The sequence below is a fragment of the Trichechus manatus genome, unplaced genomic scaffold, assembly GCF_000243295.1.
Source record: "Trichechus manatus latirostris isolate Lorelei unplaced genomic scaffold, TriManLat1.0 scaffold00093, whole genome shotgun sequence".
Classification (NCBI taxonomy): Eukaryota; Metazoa; Chordata; class Mammalia; order Sirenia; family Trichechidae; genus Trichechus; species Trichechus manatus.
The window spans coordinates 5,349,811-5,372,765 of record NW_004444029.1 but is presented as its reverse complement, the minus strand read 5'-3'; the positions used below and the strand labels follow the sequence as shown (position 1 = coordinate 5,372,765).

The window sequence follows — 22,955 nt, the reverse complement described above, 5'->3', positions numbered from 1 at the left end:
TTTTGAGACATGCAAGTTTCAAAAAATGTATCTCATGCACCCTTTCTCTGGAAGCAACTGTGGTATGTGTTCCAGCAAACGAGGAAACCATGGGAACCAGGAAATCCCCATAAGCATAAGTAAATAGAATCCCCAGTGTAATGAAGAGGGAGAGCCTAAGATGGCAAGCGTCCAGTTTGGAGCAGGTAGAAAGATCAAGGAGTGATGTCTGTATTGGTAGCTCTCAATACCATATTAGCAGTTTATAAAGGGGGCCCTACTGAAGTCCTGGCCTGGGCCCTGGCTGAATTGATACCAACATGTCCAGAAACAAGGAAAGGATTAGAAACCAAATCCTTCCATCGTTTGCATCTCCAGATTTAGAGCTAGGAATGTAGATATAAGCAAATGGAGTGGATTTGGAAATGATGCATCAGCTGCTTCCTCTTGCAGTATTCATCAGACCAAGGAGACATTTCCCTCCACACACCAACGCGGAGTCAGGACTGAGGATGACCGACTCCTGTGACTATTGGGAAAACCAACTCTCACCACTTTTCTTCGCCTTCATTTTCACCATCTTAGGCACCGAGTGCGTCATTGGAATCATTGCAAATGGATTCATCATAGCTGTAAATGCAGCCGAATGGGTTCGGAATAAGGCAGTTTCCACCAGTGGCAGGATCCTGTTTTCTCTAAGCATATCCAGAATAGCTCTCCAGATCTTCACGATGCTAGAACTCACTGTCAGCTCAATCTTCCCACATTTTTATAATCAAGTTGTGGTATATGATACATTGAACATCAGCTCTATATTCTTAAACTATTGTAGTCTCTGGTTTGCTGCCTGGCTCAGTTTCTTCTATTTTGTGAAGATTGCAAACTTCTCCTACCCTCTTTTCCTCAAACTGAAATGGAGAATTTCCAGATGGATGCCCTGGCTTCTGTGGCTATCCGTGTTCATTTCCTTGGGGTATAGTGCATTCTTCATGAAGGACGTCTTTCCTATGTATTGTATCAACACATTTTTTATACACTCCTCCAACTCCACGGAGAAGTACTTCACTAAGACCAACATGGTCAACCTTGTCCTTCTCTATAACCTGGGCATCTGCCTTCCTCTCAGTGTGTTCATCCTGGCAACCACCCTGCTGATAGCTTCCCTCGGGAAACACACCCTGAACATGGAAAGCAATGCCACTGGCTCCAGGGACCCCAGCATGCAGGCCCACATGGGGGCGATCAAAGCCATCAGCTACTTTCTCACTCTCTACATCTTCAATGCTGTTGCTGTATTTCTCTATATGTCCCATATCTTTGATATCACCAGTCCTTGGATACTTTTGTGCAAAATCATCATGGCGGGCTACCCTGCTGGCCACTCAGTTCTGCTTATTTTGGACAACCCTAGCCTGAGAAGAGCCTGGCAAAGGTTCCAGCACCGAGTTCATCTCTACCTAAAAGGGCAGACTCTGTGACCAGCACCCAGGGAGCACCATGGGACTTGGTCCCTCAGCTCTTCATTTCCTCCCAAGACCTCTGTTCCCTCCTCTTCTCTCCCCCAAACCTACCCTGATCCTATCACCCAATGTAGTTTTTTGTGTAGGAGATTGATCTTCACTCTTCTCTTTTTTTTCATGGGCACAGTGTTAGTGATGCTTAACATACTATTTGCCTGGACCCTCTATTTCTACTTCTACTTGCTCTATCTAAAGCAATGATTCTAAACCATGACAACACATTAGACTCTTTAGGGGACATATTTTAAAATTCGAATGCACGGCCTTACCCTAGATCATTAAGTCAGAATTTTTGGTGTTGGAACTTCGACAGTTTTCTTATGTTCTTCAAGTGGATATAGATCAATATAGAGGAAGGTTCCCCAACTTGGGCTTTTGGTAACTCCTCCTTCCCCTTTCAAATACCTTTGGAAAGTGTCTGCTGAGGACCTACACTGGATACAATAAACAGATTCAGATTATTCAGGAAACTTTCTAAGCAGCAGTTGGAAGTGCATTTTGTCTCTTCCTCCAAAGACATAACATGAAAAATTTGAAAATATTAACAGTGCATAAAATACCCTTCAACCTAAAAATTACTGTCTGAGAATTTTCCTAGAGATAATATAAATATGCAAAACTATGTGCATAATGGTCAATTCAATTATTTAATACCAGTGTTCATTAATAAGGACACTGGTATATCCATGAAATGGGATGCTAGGTAACATTTTTTTTTAATGAGTTATATTTGTAAGTCCTGAAATGAAAAGATCTCCAATATATTCATATTGTTAAACGCAGAAAGTAGGGAATTATTTTTGTGATTCTATTTGTTTCTCTTTCTTAAAAGAAATACACGTAAATTGTGTGTGTGTGTGTGTGTGTGTGTGTGTGTGTGTGTGTTTGTATAGTTTCTGGGCCAAAAATGATTACTAGAGGAGTCCTGCACATTGGCATTAGGTATCTGGTGAATGACTGCAATGTTTACATTTCATTTTATAGCTTTGTGCATTGTTTGAGCTATTTAGAATACGTATGCATTAATTTCACAACGTTAAAAGATTTACATTGAGTTTTTTAATTAGAAAGAGAACTAGGTAAGTTGGAAAAGATTGAGGGAGGAGATTGTGTGTTTTAATTTCTTTGTTGATTCTCTCACTATGTTTGTTTTCAGAAAAAAATGCAAACTTCCAAAATCATGAGTTCAACATCTCACTCTATCAACTTCCTCCAGTTTTCCATGTGACTTGCTCTCAGGTTGCCATGGAAACATCCAGAACCTCCAATCCATTGATACCTCTATGATCCCTGTCCTATCCAGTTTGGCTAGATGGTTAATCATTATGCCCATACTCCTTAAAAATACTTCTAATATTTACATATGAAATATGTCTGAGGTTGGCTTTAAAATAATCCAACAGAGTATGAGGGTAACAAGTAGAAAGGGTTAGATTGGTTACATGTTGATGATTTTTAAACAAGGTTTCAAGTACTTGGGGGCTTTTTATACTAATCTCTCTGTTTCAGGGTGAGTTTGGAATTTTCCCTAGTAAGAAAATTTTTCAGTAAATCAATAATAAAATACTCTAATTTCCTGATCTCTTTCTCTTTTCATCTCCCTCCTGTGATATAATCCCACATCTAGTGGAACCCAACTACTTACCCACTCTGTGTTTGCTTCTGGGCAGCTGAGTGTCACTTGGGAATATTTCAGAACTGGATGAACTTATGTCCCTACAAACCCATACTCTTTAGCCACAAATGAGTCACATCACTGAGCCTTCCTATCTTGTATTTCTCTAGAGAAGTCACTCATTAACTCTACACAAAGACCATCTCCCATATTTTTCTCAATGTTCAAACCTGCAACCCTCTTCTCTCTGCCTCATTTTCAATAGATGAACTTGTTTTTCAATCCTTTAACAGAAGCTATTAGAATAGTGTCCCTCCATCTTCCCATTAGCAAACCACAAAATCACCCATTTTCTCCTGCGCTCTAATACTTCAGTACAAAAAGTGCTGCTCCATGAAGAAATTAATTAGACATGTTTGAACTATTTTTCTCCTTCCTCTATTATTCTCTTTACTCCAAGATCCATTTTTCTGTGCATTTGACTTCCTGTCTTCCATGAGTGAACCTTTCCTAAAAACAGCTTGTGGTCCTTGAATGTTGGCACTAATAAACTGATTGCAAAATGTAAAAACAATTTTTAAAAAATACTTGAAAATATAAAAATTATCTTGAAAGCTCTGTGTAAGAGGTATCAAAAGTAACACATCAAAATCAAAACATTAGCTATACAACTCAAACAAATAGAAAGAGAATAGCGAAAGAAGCCCACACCCATCAGAAGAAAGGAAATAAAGATCAGAGCAGAAATAAATGAAATATAGAATAGAAAAACAATAGAAAGAATCAACAAAAGAAAAAGTTGATTCTCTGGAAGGATCAACAAAATCAACAAACCACTGGTCAAATTTACAAAACAAAAACAAGAGAGGACACAAATAACCCAAATAAGAAATGAAATGGGGGACATTACAACAGAACCAAATGTAACAAAAAGAATTCTAACAGTAGTTGTTTTTACTGTTATTACCTGCCGTCAAGTCTGTTCCAACTCATAGTGACCCTATGTACAACAGAACAAAACACTGCCCCATCCTGTGACATCCTCACGATCATTGTTATACTTGAGCCCACGGTTGCACCCACTGTGTCAATACATATTGTTGAGGGTTTTCCTCTTTCTCATTGACATTCCACTTAACCAAGCATGATGTCCTTTTTCAGGGACTGGTCCCTCCTGATAACATGTCCAAAGTGTGTGAGATGTAATCCCCTCATCCTCACTTCTAAGGAGCATTCTGGCTGTACTTCTTTCAAGAAAGATTTGTTCATTCTTCTGGTAGTTCGTGGTATATTCAATATTCTTCACCAACACCACAACTCAAAGACATCAATTCTTCTCAGTCTTCCTTATTCATTGTCTGGCTATCACATGCATACAGGCGATTGAAAACACCACGGTTTGGGTCAGGCACACCTTAGTCCTCAAAGTGAAATCTTTGCTTTTTAACACTCTAAAGAAGTCTTTTGCAGCAGATTTGCCCACTGCAATGCGTCTTTTGATTTCTTGACTGCTGTTTCCATGGGTATTGTTTATGGATCCAAGTAAAATGAAATGCTTGGTAACTACAATCTTTTCTCTGTTTATCATGATGTTGCCTACTGGTCCACTTGTTAGGATTTTTGTTTTCCTTATGTTGAGGTGTAATCCATATTTAGAATGGTAGTCTTTGATCAGTAAGTGCTTCAAATCCTCTTCATTTTCAGCAAGCAAGATTGTGCCATCTACATAACACAGGTTGTTAATAAGTCTTCCTCCAATCCAGATGCCCCATTCTTTTTCATATAATCCAGGTTCTTAGATCATTTGCTCAGCATACAGATGGAATAAGTATAGTGAAAGGGTATAACCCTTTCACACACCTTTCCTGACTTTAAACCACACAGTAGCCCCTTGTTCTATTTGAACAACTGCCTCTTGATCTATGTACAGGTTCCTCATAAGCACAATTAAGTGTTCTGGAATACCGTTCTTTGGAATGTTATCCATAATTTGTTACAATTCACACAGTTGAATGCCTTTGCACAGTGAGTAAAACACAGGTAACCATCTTTCTGGTATTCTCTGCTTTCAGCCAGGATCCATCTGACGTCAGCAATGATATCCCTTCTTTCCACATCCTCTCCTGAATCCAGCTTGAGTTTCTGGCAGTTCTCTATGTACTGGCTGCAATTACTTTTGAATATTTTCAGCAAAATTTTACTTACATGTGATATTATTGATTATAGTCTATAATTTCTGCATTCAGTTGGATCACCTTTCTTTGGAATAGGCAAAAATGTGGATCTCTTCCAGTTGGACGACTAGGTAGCTGTCTTCCAAATTTCTTGGCATAGACAAGTGAGCACTACCCAGCTCTGCATCTATTTGTTGAAACATCTCAATTGGTATTCCAACAATTCCTGAAGCCTGGTTTTTCACCAATGCCTTCAGTGCATCTTGAACTTCTTTCTTTAGTACCATCGGTTCCTGATCACATGCTACCTCCTGAAATCATTGAATGCTGACCAATTCTTTTTGGTACAGTGATTCCGTGTGTTCTTATCGTCTTCTTTTGATGATTTATGCATCGTTCAGTATTTTGCCCATAGAATCTTTCAATATTGCAACTCCAGGCTTGAATTTTTTCTTCAGTTCTTTCAGCTTGGGAAATGCCGAGCGTGTTTTTCCCTTTTGGTTTTCTGACTCCAGGTCTTTTTGCATGTCATTATAATACTTTACTTTGTCTTCTCGAGCCACCCCTTCTGGAAGGGCCCTGCTGTGCAGTTCAGTTGGAGAGACACTGCACTCAGCCTCCATGGGTCTGGGCCACCATGAAGACTGGTTCCCTCAGTACCATTTTATTTATTTATTTATTTATTATTTCTTTGTTTGTTTTTTTATTGTTTCTTCTTTCTCACTCCCTTCCTTCCTTTCCTTTCTCCCATCCACCCAGCCCCATGTGCCACCCCCAACTTATTGGTGGGCTATGCTATACCACTCAGCTGGAGAGCCTCTGACACATAGCCTGCCAGGGTCTACACTGCCCCCACAGTCCAGGTCCCTCAGCACCGTATTTTTTTATTTTTCTTTCTCTTTCCCCTTCTTTTCCTTCTCCTTTCCACCTAAGCCCTGTGCTGCCTCTGCCCCTTCCTGACGGGTCTTGCCATGCCACCCAGGGAGAGAGACATCAGCTCATTGCCACCCCAATTCCACCCTGCCCCCAACGGCCAGCTTCCCCACCACTATTTTTTTTTTGTTGGTGTTGTTTTTATCTTTTTTATTATTTTTTTAATTTTTTTTATTTACTTGTTTCATTGTTAGTTTCTTCTCTCTCTTTCCCCTATTGCCTGGCCTTTCTCCAGCCCACCTAGCCTGGTGTGCCACCCATGCTGCTTCTCAACAGGCCAAGCCACACAACTCGGCTACAGTGCAACCAGCACACAACCTCGCCAGGTCTGCCCAGTCCCTACCCTCCAAGTCTTACCACACCACCATTTAATTTACCCTTTTTCTTTTTATTTTATTATTTTTACTTCATTTTTTGCTTTTCTTTCTCTCTCCTTTATCTTCTTTCACCTACCCACTTAGCTCTGCTCATCACATCCTCTCCTTTCTCTGCTGCCTATCTGCACTGGGTACTGAGTGCCACTCCCCTGAGCAGTGCTGAAGTGGTCCCCCAGACCCCACCATGCACTGCCCCCCAGCCCTGCCCCATCATCCCAGTTTGTGCCACAAACTACCCAACCCCACCCCTCCACCCCTACTGGGCCCACCTGGCTGCACCATAGCTGAGTGATTGGCCTGCTCACTGGACAAGATGCTGAGAAGTACCATACCCATAGACAAGCAAGCAACAAAGCACATTCAGCCCACCTGCCGAAACATAACCAAACAAAACAGAAAAGCAGGATGAAACAATCAAATCTGCAATCAATAAAAGAAGAAAATAATTCTTCCTGAATGTCCTCGAGACAGCAGACAATATGAAAACATATTAAAAAGAAGGAGAGGATGGCTCCAGAAAATGACCAAAATAAAACACCAGATGATCTTCTGCTAGAAGAAAAGGCACTGGAATTACCTGATAGGAATTCAGAACTCTAATATCCAGGGTTCTTCAACAGATGAAGGAAAATCCAGATAAAAGCAAGGAAAAATAGACAAAATCATGGAAAAGACAGATAAAATCATAGAAAAAACAGACATAACAATGGAAGAAATCAGGAAAATAATACAGGAACTAAAATGTCAAAATAAATAAACAACTAGAAATTATACAGAAACAGCAAGTAGAAATCTAAAAGGTAAACAATATTTCAGAACAGGACAGTGCAATAGAAGATTTTAGGAGCAAATCTGAAACAATGGGAGACAGGATCAGAGAAATTGAATACAAATCTTTGATACCAATTTGTTTAAGGAAAAATCAGAGAAAAGAATGAGGAAACCCTTAGAACAATGTTGGATACAATCAAAAGCAAAAATTTGCATGTGATCAGAGTTCCAGAACATGGGGAGAAAACAGAAAACACAGGAAGGATCATTGAATACTTGTTTACAGAAAACTTACACAATATCATGAAAGACTAAAAGCTGATTATCCAAGAAGCTCAGTGAACCCCATAAAGGATAGACCCCAAAGGAAAAACACCAAGACATATCATAATCACACTTACTAAAACCAGAGACAAAGAAAGAATCCTGAGAGCAGCTTGAGAAAAATGAAAAGTCACATACAAAGGGGAAAGGCTAAGCTCTAATTACTCAGCAGAAACCATGCAGGCAAGAATGCAATGGGATGACATATATAAAATCTTGAAAGAAAAAAACTGCCAACCAAGAATAATATATCTTGTAAAACTCTCACTCAGATATGATGGTGAAATTAGGAAATTTCCAGATAAACAGAAATTAAGGAAATACAGAGAAACCAAACCAAACTTACAAGAATTATTAAAGGGAGTCCTTCGGTTAGAGAACCAACAACATCAGACAACAACCTGAATCTAGCACATAAGACAGGATCAGCCAGATACCAATCTAGATAATGAACTCTCAAGGATGAATAAAACTAAAAAAATTTACAACAGGGAACCAGAGACACCAATCTGTAAATGACAAAGTCAGAACAATAAAAGGGAACAAACATTGTAGATGCAGAACTTTCAAATGGAGAGGAAGTCAAGGTATTATCAAGTAATAAAAGACTGGTTTAAACTTAGGAAGATAGGGGTAAATTTAAGGGTAACCACAAAGAAAATTAACAAACCTATTCATCAAAACAGACGAGAAAAACATAAAGACTCAGTAAACACAAAATCTACAAAAAGGAAAGAAACAAAAAAAAGCCACACAAACAAAAAGAATTCGGCACAGAGAAGAAAGCGGAACAAAGAAAACGTCAGCACCACAAAAAAAGTGCTACAAAATGACAGCAATAAACTCACACCTATCAATAATCACACTGAATCTAAATGGCTTAAATGCATCCATAAAAAAACAGAAAGTGACAGACTGGATAAAAAAATCAGTACCCATCAATATGTTGTCTACAAGAGACACCCCATAGAAACAAAGACTTAAATTTATTAAAAATGAAAGACTGAAAAACAATATATCAAGCAAATAGCTACCAAAAGAGCAGGAGTGGCAATACAAATGTCAGATAAAATAGACTTTAAAACAAAATACACCTTAAAAGACAAAGAAGGGCATTATATAATGATTAAAGGGACAGTCTGCCATGAAGACATAACCATAATAAATATCTATGTACCCAATGACAATGCTGCAAAATACATAAAACAAACTTTAACAGCACTGAAAAGAGATAACTCTACAATAATAGTAGGAGACTTCAGCACAGCACTCTTGCTAAAGGAAAGAACATCTAGAAAGAAACTCAACAAAGATATACAGAAGATCGAAAGGCCACAATCAACCAACTTGAACTCATAGACATATATAAAACACTCCACCCAACAGCAGCAAAGTATACATTCTTTTCCAATGCACATGGAATATTCTCCAGAATAGACCACATCTTAGGCCACAAAGCAATCCTCAGTAAAATTCAAAACACTGACATAATACAAAGCATCTTCTCTGATCACAGTGTCATCAAAGTAGAAATTAATAACAGAAAGAGCAAGGAAAAAAATCAAATACATAGAAACTGAATAACAACCTGCTTAAAAACCACTGGGTAATAGAAGAAATCAAAAAATGGAATTAAAAAATCCTTAGAGTCAAACGAGAATGAAAATACTTCATACCAAAACCTTTGGGACACAGCAATGGCAGTGCTCAAAGGTCAATTTATAGCAATAGATGCACATATCGAAAAAGAAGAAAGGAACAAAATCAAAACATTACCTACACAACTCAAACAAATAGATAACAGCAAAAGAAGCCCACAGCCAACAGAAGAAAGGAAATAGTAAAGATCAGAGTGAAAATAAATGAAATAGAGAATAGAAAAACAATAGAAAGAATCAACAAAACAAAAAGTTGGTTCTTTGAAAGGATCAACAAAATAGACAAACCATTGGCCAAACTAACAAAAGAAAAACAGGATAGGATGCAAATAACCCAAATAAAAAATGAAATGGGGGACATTACAACAGACCCAACTGAAATAAAAAGGATCATAACAGAGTACTATGAAACACTGTACTCCAACAAATCTGAAAACCTAGAGAAAATGGACACATTTCTAGGAATATACTACCTACCCAAACTAACACAAACTGAAGTTGAAAAAAATCTGAACAGACCCACAACAAGAGAAGAGATTGAAAAGGTGATTTAAAAAAATTCCCAACAAAAAGAAGCCCTGGCCTAGATGGCTTTACTGGAGAATTCTACCAAACATTCAGAGAACAGCTTATGCCAGTACTACTCAAACTATTTCAGAACATAGAAATGGAAAGGATACTTCCAAATTCATTCTATGAATCCAGCATAACCCTGATACCAAAACCAGGCAAAGACACCCAAAAAAAAGAAAATTACAGGTGAATATCTTTCATGAATATAGATGCAAAACTTCTCAACAAAATTCTAGCCAATAGAATTCAGCATCATATCCAAAAAACAATACGCCACGACCAAGTGGGATTCATACCAGGTATAGAAGATGGTTCAACATTAGAAAATCAATCAACTTAATCTGCCACAAAAATTAAATAAAATAAAATAATCACATGATCATCTTAACAAAGTCCAACACCCATTGCTGATAAAAACTCTCAATAAAAAAAGGGATAGAAGGGAAATTCCTCAACATTATAAAGGGCATCTATACAAAACCAACAGCCAACATTAATCTTAATGAAGAGAGGCTGAAAACATTCGCCTTGAGAACAGCAACAAAACAATGATGCCCTTTATCACCACTCCTATTGAACATTGTGCTGGAAGTCCTAGCTAGAGCAATAAGGCAAGAAAAAGAAATAAAGGGCATCCAAACTGGTAAAGAAGAAGTAAAACCATCCCTATTTGTGAATAATATATTATACATTGAAAACCCAAAAGACTTCATGAGAAAACTACTGAAACTGATAGAAAGATTCAGCAGAGTAGCAGGATACAATATAAACATACAAAAATCAGTTGGATTCCTATACACCAATAAATAGAACTATGAAAAGGAAATCAGGAAAACAATTACATTTATAATAGCCCCTAAAAAAAATACTTAGGAATAAATTTAATCAAGGATGTAAAAAACCTACATAAAGAAAACTACAAAATGCTACTGCAAGAAACCAAAAGAGACCTACATAAATGGAAAAACATACTGTGCTCATGGATAGGTAGACTCAACATTATGAAAATGTCATTTCTATCCAAAGTAATCTACAATTACAATGCAATCCTGATCCAAATACCCACAGCATTCTTTAAAGAGATGGAAAAACTAGTCATTAACTTTATATGGAAAATAAAGAGACCCAGGATAAGTAAAGCATTATTGAAGAACAAAGTAGGAGGCCTCACACTACCTGACCTCAGAACCTACTATACAGCTATGGTAGTCAAAACAATCTGGTACTGATACAATGACAGACACATCGACCAATGGAACAGAATGAGAACCCAGATGTAAATCCATCCACCTATAGTCACCTGATCTTTGACAAAGGCCCAAAATCCATCAAATGGGGGAAAAGACAGTCTTTTTAACAAATGGTGGTATCAAAATTGGATGTCCATCTGCAAAAAAAATGAAACAGGACCGATACTTGACACGATACACAAAAACTAATTCAAAATGAATCAAAGATGTAAATATAAAACCAAAAACAATGCACATAGAAGAAAAAATAGGATCAATTCTAGAGGCTCTAATACATGGCAGTAACGGATACAAATCATAACTAACAGTACACAAACACCAGAAAAGAAGCTATATAACTGGGCTCTTCTAAAAATTAAACACTTATGCTCATCAAAACACTTCACCAAGAAAAGTAAAAAGAGAACTTACAGACTGGGAAAAAAAATTTGGCTCTGACAAATCCTACAAACGTCTAATCTCTAAAATCTACAAGAAAATCTAACACCTCTACAACAAAAAGACAAATAATCCAATTAAAAAATGAGCAAAGGAGATGAACAGACACTTCACCAAATAAAGACATTCAAGTGGCTAACAGATAGATGAGGACACAGTGGCAATCACTAGCCACTAAAGAGATGTGAATCAAAACCTCAGTGAGATACCGTCTCACCCTGACATTACTGGCATGAATCAAAAGAACAGAGAACAGCAAATATTGGAAAGACTGCAGGGACATTGGAACACTTATGCAGTGTTGGCAGGAATGCAAAATGGTACAACCATTTTGGAAAACTATATGGCACTTCCTTAAATAGCTAGAAATAGAAATACCATATGATCCAGCAATCTCACTCCTAGGAATATATCCTAGAGAAATAAGAGCTGTCACACAAATAAACATATGTACACCCATGTTCATTGTAGCATAGTTCATAACAGCAAAAAGATGGAAACAACCTCAACAGATGAATGGATAAACAAACTATGGTACAGACACACAATGGAATACTATGCAACAATAAGGAACAATGATGAATCTGAGAAGCATCTCACAAGATGGATGAGTCTGGAGGGCATTATGCTGAGTGAAATAAGTCAATCACAAAAGGACAAATATTGTGTGAGACCACTGCTATAAAAACTCATGAAAAGGTTTACACATAAAAAGAAACAGTCTTTGATGGTTACGAGGGAGGGGAGGGATGGGAGGGAAAAACTAAACAGACAATAGATAAGTGGTAACTTTGGTGAAGGGTAGAACAGTACACAGTACCGGGGAAGCAAGCACAACTTGTCCAAGGCAAGGTCATGGAACCTCCATAGACACATCTAAACTCCCTGAAGGACCAAATTACTGTGCTGAGGGCCGTGAGGACCATGATCTCAGGGAGTATCTAGCTCAACTGGCATAACATAGTTTATAAAGAAAAAGTTCTACATTCTACTTTGGTAAGTAGAGTCTGGGGTCTTAAAAGCTTGCGAGCGGCCATCTAAGATACTCCACTGGTCTCATCCCATCTGGAGCAAAGGAGAATGAAGAAAACCAAAGACAAAAGGGAAAGATTAGTCTAAAGGACTAATAGACCACTACTACCACAGCCTCCATCAGACTGAGTCCACCACAACTAGATGGTGCCCAGCTACCAATACCACCATCAACTGCTTTGACAGGGATCACAACAGAGGGTCCCGAACAGAGCTGGAAAAAAACTGTAGAACAAAATTCTAACTCACACACACACAAAAAAAAAAAAAAAAAAACAGACTTACTGGTCTGACAGAGACTAGCTAAACACTAAGAGTATGGCCCCAGGACACCGATTTAACTCAGTACCGAAGTCGCTCCTGAGGTTCACCCTTCAGCCAAAGATTAGACAGGCCCATAAAACAAAACGAGACTAAATGGGCACACCAGCCCAGGGATAAGGACAAGAAGGCAAGAGGGGACAGGAAAGCTGTTAAAGGGGAACCCAAGGTCGAGAAGGGGAGAGTATTGACATGTTGTAGGGTTGGCAACCAACTTCATAAAACAATATGTGTATTAATTGTTTAATGAGAAACCAGTTTGCTCTGTAAACCTTCATCTAAAGTACAATTAAAAAATTAAAAATATATATGCAACTAATTTAAAAAAAGAAAAAAGAAGTGTGACATGGGACTCAACAAACTAAAATCAAGGTATTGCCAGGGCTGCCTTCTTTCCTGGAGGGTATAGGGAGAATCCCTTTCCTGGTTTATTCGTGCCATTGGCAGAATTAACAAAGCTCGCTACATCTCAGAATAGGGCTTCAAACCAGTTTTTCCAGGTTCTTTCATGGCCAAGGAAGCAAAACCAGAACAGACCCAAAATGTTAAATTTCGAGTGAACTGGAACAGTAGCAGGAATGGGAAAAATTACAAATTGAAGCCCTGCTAGAAAACTAATCTCCTTCTTAGAAAACAAAGCAGTGTCCATGTTGCAACCAAATCTCTTGCCCTTCAGATTTTGAGCAAAATCGGAAACAGCAGTGCCCTGCTCAAAGATGGTGGTAGACCACGCCGCTTTGAATGTGTGTTGCTCTCCACAGTCCTGCCGATAATCCGATCTCACTCATCAGTTTCCTAAAAGGGCTGAGTACACCTCTTCTGAGTCTCACATTCCAGGGCTTCAACCCATATTTTTTTCCATTCTGCTTATTGTTCTGGATCACCTAAATTGTAAAAATTTCAGTCTATTGCCTTTTCACTTGGTCGGCCATGACTGAACTGGTTTGAACTGGTTCTAAACCCTGTCTCAGAACCAGCAATAGGGCATCAAATCCTTCTCATGCTGCCATCTCTTCTCTCTCTCACTTTGACCACAGCTGGACTAAGTTAGGCCCACCTGGATGATCCAGAATAATCTGCTCACCTCAAAGTCTGAAACCATAATCACATCTGCAAAGTCCGTTTTGCCATGTAAAGTAACATTCACAGATTCCAAGCATTAAGGCATAGACATCTTGGGGCCATCGTTCTGCCTGCCACAGGTGGGCAGGCGAGTGTCACAGAAGTGAGGAGGAAGTCAAACAAAAGGATTTGCCCTAAAGAGTTTCCTATACTGTTTATTCACTCTGTATAAATCTGCTCCCATGAAGGGCAAATAACTCTGGAAGCAACTCTTTCCTCATTTGTGATAGCACATTTGCATGAACTAACATAGACTTCTCTTGCCTTTGGTCTCTGCTGTACACAGGGAACTCTATATATTTTTGCTCTAATTATTAGAAGCTTTGCCTTTGTTTTAGATATCTAGAGTGAGAAAAATCCATAATTCTAATTTTTCCCCCTGAGTGAGTTGTCTGGCATAGCAGACCTTCTGGTTTACTTGAATCACTCCACATTGCTTTGCATAACTTACTTCTCCAGCACTTCCATAACACACAGACAATCTCAAAAGCTTTGGTTGACTCTTCCTTGTCCAAAAGGAGAGGTTATGCCTGTCTCCTAAAAACAAAGTCAAAGGAGGAAACATTGAATTTTTTCCAGTCAATCAAAATAAACACTTAAATTTACTTTCTCAGTCATGGTTAGCAGATCAAAAGATTTTCATGGTTTTAGAATATAATTTAAGACCTTAAAATGTCTTGAAATATAATAGGTACTAGCAAATGATTTTGTTTATATAAATTAATTAAGATGTAGGTATGGATAACAATGAGTAGAATGTTGAGTTTTGTACAGATGATAATTCTGTTTCGGAATTGATAAAAGCTGGTTGCAGCCTGTGTTATCTATGGTTTTCTTCCTACACATCTCAGCTAGTCATTTTCCAATTCAGGGAAAGTTTACTGAGTGAACACAATGGGAACAATCTATAAGAGAAATCAGTGTTTTTAAAGTCAGTCCTGTGGTAAAATGGGTTTGCATTTGTTGTAGACAACATGAAAGAGTCTTTGGATGTTTGAGGTGCTGGACAGAAGAGATGATGCAGTGGCTAATGATAACTAAAGGCAAATGTCAGAATATAGGAAAAAAGAAAGTAAGTAGGAACTGAGGTATGATGTTTAATATGAGAGAGAAGACTTTCATTTTCACTCATCCAAAAGATAAAAATGGTGAAGGCGGGGCAAGAAATATTGAATTAATCAGTGGCTACTGATAAAATGTGTATGTAAGTGTTTATCCTTTCACCATACCTATTTAATCTGTATGCTGAGCAAATAATCCAAGAAACTGGACTATATGAAGAACCGGGCATCAGGATTGGTGGAAGACTCATTAAAACCTGCATTACGCAGATGACACAACCTTGCTTGCTGAAAGTGAAGAGGACTGAAGCACTTACCGATGAAGATCAAAGACCACAGCCTTCAGTATGGATTACACCTCAACATAAAGGAAACATAAATCGTCAAAACTGGACCAACAAGCAACATCAAAATAAACCAAGAAAATACTGAAATTTTCAAGGATTTCATTTTACTTGGATCCACAATCAACACCCATGGAAGCAGCAGTCAAGAAATCAAAAGACGCATTGCACTGGGCAAACCTGCTGCAAAAGACCTCTTTAAAGTGCTGAAAAGCAAAGATGTCAGCTTGAAGACTAAGGCGCGCCTGCCCCAAGCCATGGTGTTTTCAATGGCCTTACATGCATGTGAAAGCTGGATGATGAATAAGGAAGACGGAAGAAAAATTGACATCTTTGAATTGTAATGTTGGCAAAGAATATTGAATATACCATGGACTGCCAAAAGAACGAGCAAATCTGTCTTGGCAGAAATACAACCAGAACGCTCCTTAGAAGCAAAAATGGTGAGACTATGCCTCACATACTTTGAACACGTTATGAGGAGGGACTAGTCCCTGGAGAAGGACATCATGCTTGGTAAAGTAGAGGGTCGGTGAAAAAGAGGAAGACCTTCAGAGAGATGTATTGATACGGTGGCTGCAACAAGGGCTCAAGTGTAACAAAGATTGTGAGGATGGTGCAGAACCGGGCAGTGTTTCTTTCTGTTGTGCATAGGGTCGCTATGAGTCAGAACTGACTTGACAGCACCTAACAACAACAACATTGATAAAATAGATTTGTAAGATGAGATCATCATGGATGATTTTCCCTCCAGTGTAAACAGTCAAGTACCAGAGGAATAGATGCATAGGAAACTTCTGGAAGGATTCATAAGAAAATAATTACTATGACAATCTTTCCGGTGTGAGATGAGGGAATGAGGCATAGATAATTTATATTTTATACATTGCTTATTTTTTTTTACCAGAAATATGTTACTTTTCTAATTTACAAAAGGCCAAGTTTTTTGAAACTATGTCAAAATAAAAAGTTATCCCCAAAAAGATTCAATTAGAAAATCTAGAAATGAAATTCTAGAATGAATTCTGGAAATTAAAAATATACCAAATGAAATTAAGAACTCGATGGATAGGTTTAATAGCAACTCAGACACAGCTGAGGAGAGAATTAGTGAACCTGAAGATAGCTTAGAAAAAAAATAATCATAGTGAATCACAGAGAAAAGAAAGACAAATAACACACGAAAGAAAGTCAGAGCCATATGGGTTATGGTGAAGAGGGTTATATTTGTAACAAATGTCCCAAAGGAGAAGTAAGAGCAAGTGAGAAAGAAGACATATTTGAAGATAAAATGGCTTCGAATTTTCCAAAACTGACAAAGGCATCAAACCACAAATACAAGAAGCACTAGAACTTGAAGCAGGATAAATACAAAGAAAATCACACTTAGGCACTTCATAGTGAGTGCGTACTGAAAATCAGAGACAAAGAGAACATAAAGTATGTCTGTCTTGAGCATTGTGCTCTTTTAAAGAATTACCTATGTGGGATCAAATTGACAACAGCAAATAGAAAGATCAGCTAAGAAGCTTAGTGGGCAGCAAGTTTATGTTAATGGTGGTGAAATAATTTGGAAAGGGATAGCTAGAAAGACTGTACAACTTGAAGAATGTAATCAATGTCACTGAATTGCACATGAAGAAATTGTTGAAATGGTGTACATTTTACTATGTATATTTTCACCAAAAAATAAAATTAAAAAAAAAGAAGACAAAAGAAAAACTAATTTTACCTTCAAATAATCAACAATAAGACTGATAGCAGAAACAACAACAATAAATAAATTATAAAACAAAAGACTGATAGCTGACTTGTCAACGCAAACAATAGAAGAAGAAAAAATGGAATAACATCTTCAAGATTCTGAAAGAATCTAGCCTGTATAAGCAAACACCAAAAAGTCTTTAAATACAAAAACCTTTAGGAAAAAAGGATTAACCTTGTAGTTGAATTATTTACATCAACCAATACAATACTTCAACGCAACAGTTTTCACAATTCTCATTGTTTTTATTCCTTACATTATGTGGTTGAATGTCAACCTACTCTCTGTGGTACGGCAACTCTGTGTATTCCTTCCATCTTCTTTTGATGCTTTCTGCATCATTCAGTATTTTGCCCATAGAATCCTTCAAAATTGCAATTCAAGGCTTGAATTTTTTCTTCAGTTCTTTTAGCTTGAGAAATGCTGAGCCTATTCTTCCTTCCTTTTAGTATATTAACTCCAGGTCTCTGCACATTTCATTATAATACCTTACCTGCTCAAGCCACCCTTTAAAATTTTCTGTTCAGAACTTTTACTTCATCATTTCTTCCATTCACTTTAGCTACTCTACATTCAAGAGCAAGTTTAAGAATGTCTTCTAACATCCATTTTGGTCTTTCTTTCTTTCCTGTCTTTTTAATGACCTCTTGCTTTCTTCATGTATGATGTCCTTGATGTCATTCCACAACTCGTCTGGTCTTCAGTCATTAATGTTCAATGCATCAAATCTATTCTTGAGATGGTCTCTAAACTCAGGTGGGATATAGTCAAGTTCATACTTCGGCTCTGGGAGACTTGTTTTAATTTTTTTCAGCTTCAACTTGAACTTCCGTGTGAGCATTTGATGGTCTATTCTGCAGTCAGCCCATGGCCTGGTTCTGACTGATAATATTGAGCTTTTCCTTCACATCTTTTCACAGATGTAGTCGATTTGATTCCTGTGTATTCCATCCAGCAAGGTCTATGTGTGCAGTAGCTGTTTATGTTGTTGAAAACAAGGTTTTTGTAATGGAGAACTGGTCGGTCTTGCAAAATTCTATCATGCAATCTCCAGTGTTGTTTCTACCACCAAGACCATGTTTTCCAACTATGGTTCCTTCTTAGTTTCCAACTTTTGCATTCCAGACGGCAGTTATTATCAATTCATCTGGATTGCATGTTTGACCAATTTCAAACTGCAGAAGTTGGTAAAAAAAAATTTCTATTTCCTTATCTTTGGCATTAGTAGTTAGTGTGTAAATTTGAATAATAGTCATACTAACTGGTCTTCCTTGTAGGCGTATGAATATTATCCTATCACTGACAGCATTGTACTTCAAGATAGATCTTCTTGATGATAATGCGATGTCATTGCTCTTCAATTTGTCATTCCCAGAATAGCAGACCATACGATTGTCTGATTCAATTTGGCCAATACCGGTAGATTTCAGGTCACTAATGCCTAGGATAGTGATTTTTATGCATTCCATTTCATTTTTGATGACTCAAAATTTTCCTAGATGCATACTTCCTTTACTTCCTTTATTCCACATTCCGATTATTAATGGATATTTTCAGCTGTTTCTTTTCCTTTTGAGTCATGCCACATTATCAAATGAAGGTCCTGAAAACTTGACTCCATCCACGCCATTAAGGTCGACTCTACTTTGAGAAGGCAGCTCTTTCCCAGTTGTATTTTGAATGTGTTCCAACCTGAGGGGCTCATCTTATGACATTATATCAGCCAATGTTCTGCTGCTATCCATAAGGTTGTCACTGGCCAATTTTTTCAAGAGTAGACTGCCAGGTCCTTCTTCCTAGTCTGTCTTAGTCTGGAAGCTCTGATGAAACCTGTCAACCATGGGTGACCCTACTGGTATTTGAGATAGCGGTGGTATAGCTTCAAGCATCATAGCAACACACAAGCCACCATTGTACAACAAACTGACAGATGTGTGGTGACCCTACCAGTGGATTCCCTGAGAGTGCAGCAGGCTGAGTAGTAACTGAAGTGAGAGAATGAGAGATCTGGGAAGACAGGACCTTCTCCAGGAAGCTTCAGGATAGCAGCTCCCACATAGATAATGGGAATCCAAGGCTCTTAGATGGGGCAATGAGTAAAATTATTGTTTAATCCAGATTCTTGCATATGGGCAGTGCCATAAGAAACATACCCCAGATGTATCTGGTTTCCCCTGTTCTCCCTTGATTTCTTCCAACGTCTGTGGCTTGAATGCTTATTACACATACTCTGTACCCTCTTGGGCCAACGCTTTTTATAGAGGACTCATTGTACCTAAGGACACAAAACTCAGGGGAGGTATCAGTTGCCTCCACTCTAGTTACAGAGACATTAGTGTCAAGACACCAACTCAACAATGGCTCATTTGTTAGTTGAGGTTGCTGGCATTCAGAGGACAGGAGAAAAGAAGCAACTTTATCCAATTTAAGACACAGAGCAGGGTTTAGAAGTACGAGTCAGAAGAGGAAAAAATCCTGTTTACGGAAGTGAAGACAGGATCCATCCTAATGATCCAGGAACCTTCTAATCTGATATGGAGAAACAAAGGGAAACAATCCAGCTCATTCCTCACTCCACGCCAGTTTAAAACTGCAGCTGAATGTTGACCTTTCCGCAGAAAAACAAAGTGGCAATCAGACTGTTTTGGCTGAGAGGAGTTGCCCAACGGCCACCATGTCCTCTTGCTACAGTTATAAGGGGGAATCTGAGTCCCTGGGTGCATGGTCCTCTGAGGCATCATACTCTGCCAACATTTGCTCACTTCAGCTCTATTCGCCCTGCTCCTCATTCTCTGCCTACAGTTGGGGACCACCAATGCACAGAATGCGTTCAAGAGAGGACCCTTCTTCCAACCCGGAAACCCACATTCTGCACCTAGAGATTATTTTCCTGGCCCAAAAGGAGCTATCCTGGGAGTCCTCACTCTTTTTCTCTTGCTTTCACTCCTTCCCTGTTCAAAACTTGTTGTAGAGGTTTTTGAATCCATGTCTGCTTCTACTTTGTGTTCTAGCTCTTTTTTTCTACCCTGAGTTTATCAAACTCATTCCATTCTCCTACAACGGGGTTGGGTGGTGGGGAGGCAAGGATTTGGACATGATCAATACCTGTAGGATAGCTCTGGGCTCAATTTCCCCACAAGAGGGGCCATGATGTTAGTCACTATGCAGGTTACAAGGGAGTTTTGACTCACCAACTCAGATGACCCTGTGGCAACAGGGCTGTCATTCTCCTTGACAGCAGGGCTCCGCTTCTCATTAAACCAACCAAACCAGTTTCGTCAAGCTGATTCCAGCTTATGGCGAGCCCATGTGTTACAGAATAGAACAGCTCCATATTGTTTTCTTGGTTGTAATCTTTATGGAGGCAGATCACCAGGCCTTTCTTCCACAGAGATGTTGGGTGGGTTCAAACTGTTGATCTTTAGGTTATCAGCCACTTGCAAACTGCTCGCACCATCCAGGTTCCTTGCTTCTCATGAAGCCCTGTGTTTTACTGGGATCTGGGGCTACAGCGCCAACAGCAGGGTTCTGTAAGCAAGGAAAGGCAGAATCATGTTCCTGAACCCTACCACCTCCTGGACCTGTTTCTAAATGAAAGCTCCATGATGTGATAAAGTTGCTCCTGGTTCTAGCACTATCTGCCAGAGCAATATCCAGAGAAGGGAAAGGGAAATGTGGGGTTCCAGTTCCCTTGGAACTGGAGGGCCATTGGAAGGGGGTGGCGTCTTTTGACAAGAGGGAAGACTGAGTTCCAGAAAGATATGAGGAGTTCCCTGGGAGACCTGGGCCTTTAGCAGGTGGGATGTAGAGAAAGGAGAGTCTAGCAGATGAGTAGGGAGCCACAATTTTCTGGTGAAGATGGGCCCTGGCAAGCCTGGGGGTTTCTCTGAGGAGAAGGGATGACAAAAGGACAGGAGGGATGTACGGGGATAGTCCAAGAACATTACTCTGAATCACGACAACAGTGCTGAGAGTATTGATTTTGAGGTTACAAATAAATTTTACCAAGTAAGCAAATTTATAAATACAGACTGAAAGATAACGAAGGCCAACTATAACTTGATCACGTGCCCAGTGTGGGAATATTTTCACCAAAAAACGATTCCTTTGATCTAAGGAGATATTATATGGATCCCAAGTCTGTTATTGTTATTGTTAGGTGCCGTCAAGTCAGATCCAACTCATAGCGATCCTGTGTACAACAGAACAAAACACTGCCCAGTCCTGCATCATCCTCATGATCGTTGTTATGCTTCAGCCCATTATTGCAGACAGTGCATCAATCCGTCTCGTTGAGGGTCTTCCTCTTTTTCTCTGAGCCTTTACTTTACCAAGCATGATGTCCTTCTCCAGGGACTGATCGCTCCTACTAACATGTCCAAAGTATATGAGACCTGGTCTCGCCCTCCTTGCTTCTAAGGAGCATTCTGGTCATACTTCTTCCAAGACAGATTTGTTCCTTCTTTTGGCAGTCCATAGTATATTCAATATTCTTCTCCAACACCACAATTCAAAGACATCAATTCTTCTTCAGTCTCCCTTATTCATTGTCCAGCTTTCACATGCATATGAGACAATTGAAAACACCATGGCTTGGGTAAGGCACACCTTAGTCTTCAATGTGACATCTTTGTTTTAACACTTTAAAGAGACCTTTTGCAGCAGATTTTCCCAACGCAATGTGTCCTTTGATTTCCTCACTGCTGCTTCCATGGGTAGTGATTGTGGAGCCAAGTAAAATGAAATCCTTGACAACTTCAATCTTTTCTGCATTTATCATGATGTTGCTTACTGGTCCAGTTGTGAGGATTTTTGTTTTCTTTATGTTGAGGTGTAAACCATACTGAAGGCTGTGGTCTTTGATCTTCATTAGTAAGTGCTTCAAGTCCTCTTCACTTTAAGCAAGCAAGGTTGTGTCATCTGCATAACACAGGTTGTTATTGAGTCTTCTTCCAATCATGATGCCAGGTTCTTCTTCATATAGTGCAGCTTCTCGGATTATCTGCTCAGCATACAGATTGAATAGATATGGTGAAAGGATACAGCCCTGATGTACACCTTTCCTAACTTTAAACCATGAAGTATCCCCTAGTTCTATTTGAATGACTGCCTCTTTATCTATGTACAGGTTCCTCATGAGCACATTTAAGTGCTCTATAATTCCCATTCTTCCCAATGTTATCGATAATTTGTTATGATCCACACAGTCGAATGCATCTTTCTGGTATTCTGTGCTTTCGGCCAGGATACATCTGACATCGGCAATGATATCCCCTGTTCCACATCCTCTTCTGAATCAGGCTTGAATTTTTGGCAGTTCCTTGTTGATATACTGTTGCAGTCACTTTTGAATTATCTTCAGCAAAATTTTACTTGCATGTGATATTATTGATTATGTTTGATAATTTCCACATTCGTTTGGGCCACCTTTCTTGGGAATAGGCATAAATATGGATCTCTTCCAATCAATTGGCCAGGTAGCTGTCTTCCAAATTTCTTGGCATAGATGAGTGAACACTCCTAGAGCTGTATCTGTTTGTTGAAACATCTCAGTTGGTATTCTGTCAATTCCTGGAGCCTTGTTTTTCATCAATGCCTTCAGTGCAGCTTGGACTTCTTCCTTGAGTACCATCTGTTCCTGATCATATGCTACCTCCTGAAATGGTTGAATATTGACCAATTCCTTTTGGTATAGTGA

General features: G+C 38.9%; 1 protein-coding gene across 1 annotated transcript; it reads left to right on the top strand.

Moving 5' to 3' along the window:
• Positions 1 to 280: 280 nt before the first annotated feature.
• LOC101358333 (taste receptor type 2 member 39-like) lies at positions 281 to 1,457 on the top strand. The gene has a single exon (XM_004382421.2). It carries the CDS (start codon positions 405 to 407, stop codon positions 1,455 to 1,457), a length of 1,053 nt encoding a protein of 350 aa, XP_004382478.2. The 5' UTR covers positions 281 to 404.
• Positions 1,458 to 22,955: the final 21,498 nt, after the last annotated feature.